We start from the raw sequence: 9,667 nt of genomic DNA on the forward strand, positions 1-9,667 counted from the left end.
CTGAACCTTTATCAATACGTACATGTGATGTAAAATGGAGTATAAAATAGATGACAAAGATATTTGAAGAACAGATTTAATGCCAGCTTTAAGTTCAGTAAATCAGGCAATTCAGTAAATCAGAAGGATACATTCAGTGAAAAGTAACAGCAGTATTACACTGTTACAAATGGTCTAAGTAGTATATAGTCCAGAAACTTTGAGCCAAATGGAACCAAGCAGCCAAAATCAACAGATTCTCTAGTACTATTTTGAAATGATAACATGAGGGAGGATAACTAATGTTAAGTCACCTATGATTTAGACCGAGGAACATACAAAGTACATCTCTGTATGTTCCTAGACTAAGACTGCCCAGGTGCCAAAACTAGGGGAAATCACATTTGAAAATAATCTCTTCTATAAGTTTGGGAAAATGTTGTGTCATATCTCCACTGGCAGTGATGAAGTGGTATATTCACTACAGCAATATTTCAAAGGGCACATGCATGCTACCTCATTGGAGATTTAAAAAGAAGAAAAAACAGTCATAAAAGGAATAAGTGATGGATGTTTTCTTGTCACCACAAAATATGTTGTGGTATTTTCAATCATGAGTCATGTTTGAAAATACCTGATTGGTTGAAGGTGAAACGAGTCATAACTGAAATACTCCTCCTATAATGACTTTTAAGAAATACATACTACTGGTACTACATTGTATACACTGTTGACATGTTATCTAATTTTATATAGCATGTGTTGCAAATATCAACATATTCCCTTTAAATATAAAATGTTCTTTCCATAAGTCATAGTATGAATGAGACAATATACAGTGGTGTAAATTAATTAAGTAAAAATACTTTAAAGTACTGCATAAGTCATTTTGGGGGGTATCTGTACTTTACTATTTATATTTTTGACTACTTCACTATATTCCTAAAGAAAGTAATGTACTCTTTACTCCATACTTTTTTTCTGACAACCAAACATTTTGACAGGGAAATGGTCCAATTCACGTACTAATCAAGAGAACATCCCTGGTCATCCCTACTTCCTCTGATCTGGCGGACTCACTAAACACACATGCTTTGTTTGTAAATTACTGTCAGAGTGCTGTAGTGTGCCCCCAGCTATCCGTAAAAACATTTTTTTAAATAAATAAATACAAATGTTAGCAATTCAATTGACTTTTGATACTTAAGTATATTTACTTTTACTCAAGTATTTTATTTCTGGGTGACTCACTTTTACCTGAGTCATTTTCTATTAAGGTATCTTTACTTTTATTCAAGCATGATTTTTGAGTACTTTTTCCATACTGACAATATATTAGCTATTCAATGAGCGCTGTGAGTATATCAAATATAAAAAGAAAAGACCAAGTTAAGTTATAAAAGACATTGAAAGCATGAGCACAATGGTACACTGTGTCACATGCTTAGTGAAACAACAACCACCTTTCAACAAACCAATATGATTTCTAACCATGGTGGGAAGTTTTGACAAGAGAATGAGTGGGGGTGGGAGCCCAGAAACCCTCCTCAGATATACCTCTAAAGAGGGCTTCCCGGCTGGGGGGTACTCACACAATGAGTCTGTGCAGCTTGAATATAATGTCAACGATTTCATAGAAATCAAGGTTGTACTGAGTGACAGTAATGTCAGGGGGGACTGGAATACCACCTGTTACCATTGCTCATCACTAGCTAGCCATTATTAAATTCAGAACTGAATTCAGATAGTGACCAAAATCATGTCAATCAAACATATAGTTTCAAAGTGAATGCCCTAGTATATATTAGAGATTTGCCGTGTTTGAAAATCCTCACATGAAGATACGCTAGAATCCCTCCCTCTTGGAAGTACAGATGTCTAGATTCAACCTACAGTGCAGACCTTCAGTACTTCCTTTGAAAAGAGGTGGAGGGATACACAGGGACATAAAAAGTAGTCCGGGTCACTTTTGGTCCTGTAAGGACATTACACGTCGACGACAGGAAGCACTTCGCTTCTTCAGGATGAGCTTGAGCTGAAAACAGATGGGACAGGGATAGGTGAGCTGAGATTATATGAATGAAACAAAATGGCCATATGCAGTCTGTCTGTCTGACCGCTCACCTGTTCCCCGTGGGGTCCACTCTGCAGCAGGTGTGCAGGCTGGTCGTTCTCCAGGTTGCGGATGCTGGGGTCGGCCCCTCTACTCAGCAGCAGCCTCAGCATCTCCTCCTGGTGTGGGCTGCCATGGAGACCAGCAGCCATGTGCAGTGCGGTATGACCATGGGCCTGCACGTGAGGAGGTAAAGGGAATCATGAAGCTGTGAGTATAGACCAACACTATGGCAATAATTAGATATAAACACACTGTCGATGAGTCTCCCTTTCTTTTCACTCTTTTCCTTTCACCTTTTCACACACTGCTGAAGATGTTCTACCACTCCTTTCTCTTTTCATGGAGTCTCAGGACACAGGTCAGTTTCTCTACACCTTTGAAGAGCGGACAATCTCACAGCAGAACTGACCTTCATGTTGACAAAGTCCCTCATGTTGTCTAGGGGGGTCTTCAGCAGATGGCGAACCAGCTGGATGTTCCCCTCCTTCACAGCCAGGTGAAGAACAGTCTTGTTACTTTTGATTTCCTGGAAACAGAGGAAAACACTGTATGAAGCCTCCAAATGAAACTGCAACACGCCGAAGTGAGGAAAATATTCAAAACCCATTCAAGATCTTTGCAGGTGTGAGGTTGGGTAGACAAAAAGCTGACTAATAGCTCCATATTTTATTTATTTTCTACCAAAACGAACCATGCCATTCCCTCGGGAGGACGGAGGTATAGATGGTGTTTTCTACTTACTGAGTACTGGCACCACTTGTAGAACACTGGCTCTAAAATACTAACTCTTGTACGTTACATTTAAGTAGTGCATTCAGTACCTGGCTGGTCAGGGAGGCTCCGGTGTTAAGTAGCATCTGCAGCCAGGAGAGCTTCTCCTCTGCCAGGGCATGGAGGCTGGCATCACCCAGCCCGGTGGAGGAGAGGGAGGAGAGAGTCTTCATGGTGTCACTGTGGGAGATGGCTGCACAGTGCAGAGGAGTCAGACCTGAAACAGGAGTGGGAAAATAGTTTATTCTATTGTTATTACTTATTCTGTTGTCTTATTATATTGTTTGTCATGTATTTTGAGTAATGGTTGTGTTTTTCTCATTTGACATAAGCTGGATTGTTACCTTCAAAATTGCGAGCCTCCAGGTTCACTCCAGGCCCAATAGAGAGAATAACCTACAAATACAGATCCAAAGATTGAAAATGGTTATTCACATCATTCTGTTATTTATCTAAATTGAGCCCTAACAGATGATAACTTTGGTTGAAGGCAGTGCTGCTGGTTTACCTGCAAAACCCTGGGGAAGCCATAGGTGGCAGCAAGATGAAGTGCTGTTTGACCTTTGACATCACAGGCATTTATATCCGCTCCTAAAGACAACAGATCCTGGACGATTTCAGGATGGTTAGCAGTCACCGCCACCAGCAAAGCAGACTGGAAAACAGGAGGGGGGGGGTAATGCTATTAAACTAAGGCTCAGTATGTGTGGCATCCACACATTTATTTTAGAGGAAGCATCTCATTTGTGTTGAACTAAATCCTGTGTTCTCTAAAGAAGAAGTGTCTTCTTGGTGCATACCTTCCCCTTGTGTTCCTTGGAGTCTAGCCTGCCCAGCTCAGCAAGCCTCTCTGCTGCAGCAAATGCATACTCCCTCAGGCCCTTGGCTGTATAGATGTGCAGAATCCTGACAAGACAATACAAAGTGACAAATTGGTTTCAGGTGACACCTACAGTCGAAAATGTAAAACGTCATGAAACATAAAACATTTGCCAAGTTTCTCTTAACATTTTCTTAAACTTAGACAGGTCTACTTTCTCAACATCAGGTCACAAGCTGATGTCACAAACACACACTTACGTGTCTCCGTCGTCATCCTGCCAGGTGGTTCTGCTGTAGTCCATCCCTCTGAGGAACATCCTGGCTTCCTCCAGCTTAATGACATCCATCTGGCCACTAAACACCTGCTGGACAAGCTCTGTGGGGCCCAGGGCCCCCGACGACCAGGAGAAGACAGCGGTCTGCAGTGGCCCAGAAGGAACCAAACTAGACACAGCCTCGGTCACTGGACACTCTGTCTGTAAAGGTAATATTGGTATCATCATTAATGCTATAACACATACTGTTCATGTACTTAATAGCACGTGAACAACAAGTAGTCAAAATAATGATGTAATGTCAAATTGCTTCTGCTCGAGAAACCAGTCCTCCTTACATAATGCTGAGGCATCCTGGTGTCTGGGTAGTCCTGCATCTGCTGTGTGCTGTAGCTGGAGGCTATCTGAGTGCTGTAGGCCGGAGTTTGGCTGTAGTCCATTGAGGAGGATGGGCTGGAGAAGTAATTATTCCCCATAGGGGAGAATGGACCTTCATGTATGGCCGAGAGGGCTTGGTGCTCATCCATAGGACCCCATCTCTCATACCCCACTGCCATGTCTGAGTAGCTGCTGGCTACACCTGGGAGGGTCACAAGTTAACCCATCTGTCAATGTCAATGGAAAAGTATTTGAATGATTTGACAATGTACTTGACCCAGGTCTGGTTAGGTTGCAAAGGGCTTACATGGGTGCTTCGGTACTCACCTGTTGAGGTAGACTTCTCTGGTGTTGACACCTGTTGGGAGAGGACAGTGGCAGTGGAGACACCGGTACTGGTTGTTGCCGTCGAGGAGGTCTCCCTCTTCCTCTTCTGCTCCAGGAGTTTCTTCACTGTGGGAAGAGTGTAACACGGCTTCTCCTTCGGTGCTGTGGAGACAGAGGTAATGTTGCAATGAATGATCTTTGGTGGATAGTCATGAAGTCGACCATGACATTTGTTCTCTATTGGGGTGCTTTTCTACAATGGTCTACTATTTTTATCAGACATGTATTACTACAGAGCAACACAGCTAAAGCTCTTGGTATAGTGTTATGACATAATATGAAGTAATGTGGTAATTTTGGATAACGCTTCATTCTTTATTTTTTGGATTGAAAGGATTGGCAGAAAGAGGCCATTCTCCTCCAGCTCTGTGATTTCCCATGATTCATCTATGATATCATGTTTACTCTCTTTCCCCCATTACTTTCTGTTCCATTCAGCAGCCATAGGAAAGAGAGATAGTGATGAAAAATATAGGTATCTGAGGTTTCCAGCGTGATATTGCTTGTGTGCGGCAAAGCAGGGTAGTTTTTCCTCGAAGTCATCACCCCGCACGTGAAAGACAAAGCGACATTTCCACCGAGGAGCATAAACAGGTAGAGAGAGAGCTCTGAGGAACCTATTCCATTAGGAAAACAGGCTGTGAGGTCAGAACTAACAGACAGATACAATAGAACCACTACCTTGTGGAGGCTTGCCACTGCACATTTTCTGTGACTCTTTCCTGTCTAGCTCCGTTACGCTGGCTGTGGTAAACCACAGCACCTTCCTGTCGCTGCTGTGTGTGCCGAGAGCACGTTACACAGCCAGATGTGAAGAGTGAGCATATAAACGTGGGCCATGTCTGCTCTGCTGTGTGACTGGGCTGGCAGCCATAACATAGTGTCTGACTATTAGCATGATGATTCATAAATGTGGTCATGGAGCCGATAGTTTCTCACAGACATCTCACATCACCTGTCCTTTTCTTAGAAGACAATCAAGCCATAGAAAGGGGGCTTTTTGGGGTGTGAGCCTGAGTTTTTGGTCTAGTTGCAATAACATATTTGAATGCTACAGGAGTCTCATCTATTCCCCAAGGGGGTTTGGTGAACATAGGAAGGAGTGATAAAACACACTTTTGTAGTGCCATCAACACAGTTTCAGTGGAACGTCAAAATCTCTGACTTGAGAGCGAGAGCATGCCTGGGTGAGGGCTGTGTTGCATTTTCACTTTTCGTATCCCTCTCACAAAGAGGAAAGTTTGGTGAGGGCTGTTCTGTTGTGGAAACTCCATTATTAACATTCTTTCCTTGTCTCTGTCTTCTCTTGGACCTCCCTCTCTTCAACCTGAGTTTTAGTCTCTCTCTTCTCTTGAAAGTTTGGACCTGAGATTTACTTGTCTCCCTCATCTTGAAGTTTTACATGTCTCAAATGGATTTTACAAAGAGATTTACTTGGAACTTGTCCTTCTCTTGTTTTTACATGTCTCTGTCCATTTTTACATGTGGAAACTCCATCTCTTGACCTGAGTTTTATTAACATGTCTGTTCCTTGTCTCTGTCTTCTCCTTGTCTCTGTCTTCTCTTGGACCTGAATTTTACTTGTCTCTGTCTTCTCTTGGACCTGGAGATTTACTTGTCTCTCTCTTCTCTTGGACCTGAGATTTACTTGTCTCCCTCATCTCTTGGACCTGAGTTTTGCATGTCTCTCTCTTCTCTTGGACCTGAGTTTTACTTGTCTCTGTCTTCTCTTGGACCTGAGATTTACTTGTCTCTCTCTTCTCTTGGACCTGAGATTTACTTGTCTCTCTCTTCTCTTGGACTTGAGTTTTACATGTCTCTCAATTTTTTCCCTAATTTATTTTCTCTTTCCTCAGTTACCTGTCTTGCTGAGTAAGGAATAAAAGACAGACTACTGGCATTTGTAATACTAAAAATAAGACAGGAGATGCCAATGATTTTTAGTTAAGCTAAAATTACACATTACATCAATTTACATGTGCAATTGTCATACCTTATAACAATGATTATAAACATTACTGTAAGAGACTCCTATTGTATTATATTATTATTTAAAATGCATTGCTACTACTGTCATAGGCCAAATAAGAAGACATTTGCCAAACTATGACATATTGGTAAAATGAAACTGGAAATGGGTTTTGACCATCTCAAGACTTTATTCCTATGTATCTAATGAGTTCATCTTCATACAATGCATCATCAGATACTGTAAAGTCATTAGTGAATCCCCCTGACGTCATTGCTCAACCTTCACCACAGTGTAGAAGGGATGAATACCAATTGAGGGGATGCCTCACAGGGGTGAGTAAGAAAGGGTGATCTACACACGGAAGGGCAGCTCTGGCCACTGGTGCATACTGTAGACAGCAGGTGTGCCTACCCAAAAATAGTATCATGCAAATATTTGACTAGTAGTGCATGTTGGGGAAATAGAATAACCCCCATACATATACAGGATAGGCTACAGTCTGTGTTAACCCTTAAAGGCAGTCTACTATCCATGTCCAAAATCAGTATTTATTTTAAAACACCCACAGAGAGGGAGAACCGTCCTCAATAGTTGTTCTTTGTCACCAAGCAAGCAATAAAGGTCCCAGCTGTATTCTGTAATATTACCTATAGTCCTCTACAAGTCCATTTGAACCTAGAGTTACAGTACATCATTAGGCAGACAAATAATTATATCAGTGCAGAAAGTTCTTTACATCAGCCTATTGCACTAAACGTATTCAAAGGTCGATTTTTACAGTTGTCAAGGTTGGGACGTTAGTTAAACGATCCATAACAAGGAGGCAGAGCTGCTGGGATACCCTGTCTGAACGTTGTTGCAATGTAATATTTAAATCGCGGAAACCCCTGGCCATTTAGTCATGCGCGTGGGCGGCGGGGATTCCGACGACCTTTCTATTTGCTGGCTCGATATGCTGCGGTGCGGAGCAGAGAAAACGAAGTGAACTTCCTCAATGACTGTGGCACTATGAAGACTAACATACTGCATAGAGTTGACTGCTACACTATGCCGGTCGCCGGCAGTGGCAAATCACGTTCATTATTGCGTGTGTAAAATAGCCTATCCGGGTTCCCCTTTTACACCCAGCATTAAAAGAGGAACTGAGATGTAGCGAACATGGGCGAGGGTTGAGGAGTTTCGCCGCTGTCTGTTTTCAATACGCAAAAGTAGGCTAGTGTTTTCATCATTGGCTGTAAATGTTGACTTAACTTCTTAGTATTAACGTTTTAATAATCTCACATTCGTTTGATGCACTCAATTGTATGATATGATATAGGCCTACACACTTTATAACAACCCTCATTTATTTTGAATGTTAGTCCTGATTTGTAGGCTATTGTCTAAGCCTACTTGCCACTTATTCATCAAAACAATGATGTAACTTAGACATTAGGAATGGATGTTCAAACTGAGCAGCAAGAGAATGTAAAAAAATAGCATTTGATTGTCAATGTCACAATATCCGCTATATGATCACAATATTCGTATCTAGGCGTATTAGTAGCCTGCGAGTCAATGTCATATTCACCATCAACATAATAAACACTCACATTTCTGCCAGTGCATGTCAGAATCCCTTTTTCTTTGTAGCACCTTGTCAGCTCCTCTCGTCCTCTGGTTTGAATTCGCAGAGGTTCCTGGTCCTTTCTCTAAGTGTCCGACTTGTATGATGTGACTCGTGTGTCTCTTCTGTCAAAGGCTCGTTGTTGTCTTGCTACTATGTACACACAGAACACGTTGCCGGTGACGCCATCCCTATTGCCAACACCACGCCCACTATAGTCTGTGAAAATTGGGGGCGCCTGAGCACCACATCAATGCGCAGCGCAATGCTCCACTTGCTCAGAGATTGAGGGAAGAGGAGGGTGGAGACAGAGATAATATTTGTTATGTTAGACAACTAACTTTCCTGAATATTTCTTGAATTAACAATGCATGTTCTGATTCAAAGAGTGGAGAAGATTCTAGCGACCAGGTTACATTCTAATTTGTTTGTATGTGTTGTGTGTGTGTCAGTGGCAATTTTAGCATGGAAATCTTGGTGGGGCAAACGCTAAAAAGTGTGATGCATGCCAGCAAAGCCACTACACAACACAACACTAAACAATACATTAATTGCAGTATAACGGTGACAAGCTGTGATCACAAACGACCTTCATAAAGTTGTCCAACAGCAGTCCCAACATCTTACCACTGCTACACCTGGCTATCAGTGGAGCCTTGTTTGGCAGCGAAACAGTCCGTTCAGCCTATTTTACTGCCTTTAAAAAAGACACAGCCTATTTTACTGCCTTTAAAAAAGACACAGCCTATTTTACTGCCTTTAAAAAACACACAGCTGATATGGCTGACTTACTTAAACAATAAAAGCGGATTAGAGCCAACACCTAATTTCCATTACGCCCCCCCCCCTCCCCAAAAGGCACCATTCTGCACTAACTGCATTAAAAATTATCATCATAAAATTGATTTCTTTTAATTTAGCCTTACAACATGTGAAATTCCCCTTACTGAGCTCAGGACTTAGTCAATACAATCACAGAAAACCTTTATGATGTCACCTCAATGAAAGATAACCAAATCAATAACGTGCTAGTTAGGTTGTAATTGTTTTGCTGCAGGCTACACACATTATCATGATGAAACTGTGTGCAATTATATCCAATGTTATCTAAGCTAGTTGGACAGAAAACGGAATATTGTCCCCCTATGTGTAATAGCATAGCAAGCAACATAGGCGAACAAACATAAGTGTTATACTAGCCTATTTCATTACATGCATAATATTGTACCTATAAAGAGATGACATAGCTGCATACCTTTATGTTTTGCACGTTTCCCCTCTTCTTCTTTCCTCTTTTTCCTAAACTGGGCATCTGACGCCTTAGACCTTTTCTTATCCATTTGTGTTGATTTGTCACTCCA

The 9,667-nt window shown here is 41.7% G+C and overlaps 1 protein-coding gene across 1 annotated transcript; it reads right to left on the bottom strand.

Moving 5' to 3' along the window:
• Positions 1–68: 68 nt before the first annotated feature.
• LOC135522028 (NF-kappa-B inhibitor delta-like) lies at positions 69–8,434 on the bottom strand. Its single transcript, XM_064947919.1, has 11 exons — positions 8,293–8,434; positions 4,669–4,830; positions 4,302–4,543; positions 3,947–4,164; positions 3,667–3,772; positions 3,375–3,521; positions 3,211–3,262; positions 2,917–3,083; positions 2,505–2,621; positions 2,104–2,268; positions 69–2,014 (listed from the first exon to the last, which is right to left on the bottom strand). The coding sequence occupies exons 1-11, from the start codon at positions 8,306–8,308 to the stop codon at positions 1,943–1,945; spliced, it is 1,464 nt and encodes a 487-aa protein (XP_064803991.1). The 5' UTR covers positions 8,309–8,434; the 3' UTR covers positions 69–1,942.
• Positions 8,435–9,667: the final 1,233 nt, after the last annotated feature.

This window comes from Oncorhynchus masou, chromosome 30 (genome assembly GCF_036934945.1).
Source record: "Oncorhynchus masou masou isolate Uvic2021 chromosome 30, UVic_Omas_1.1, whole genome shotgun sequence".
NCBI lineage: Eukaryota > Metazoa > Chordata > Actinopteri > Salmoniformes > Salmonidae > Oncorhynchus > Oncorhynchus masou.

What these genes read in the sequence shown, in the direction of transcription:
- LOC135522028 (XM_064947919.1), bottom strand. An exon ending in CAGGATGACGACGGAGACAC is followed by an intron (nt 3,773 to 3,946) that starts GTAAGTGTGTGT and finishes TTGTCTTGTCAG; the next exon opens with GATTCTGCACATCTATACAG. An exon ending in GAGCCTCCCTGACCAGCCAG is followed by an intron (nt 2,622 to 2,916) that starts GTACTGAATGCA and finishes CTCTGTTTCCAG; the next exon opens with GAAATCAAAAGTAACAAGAC.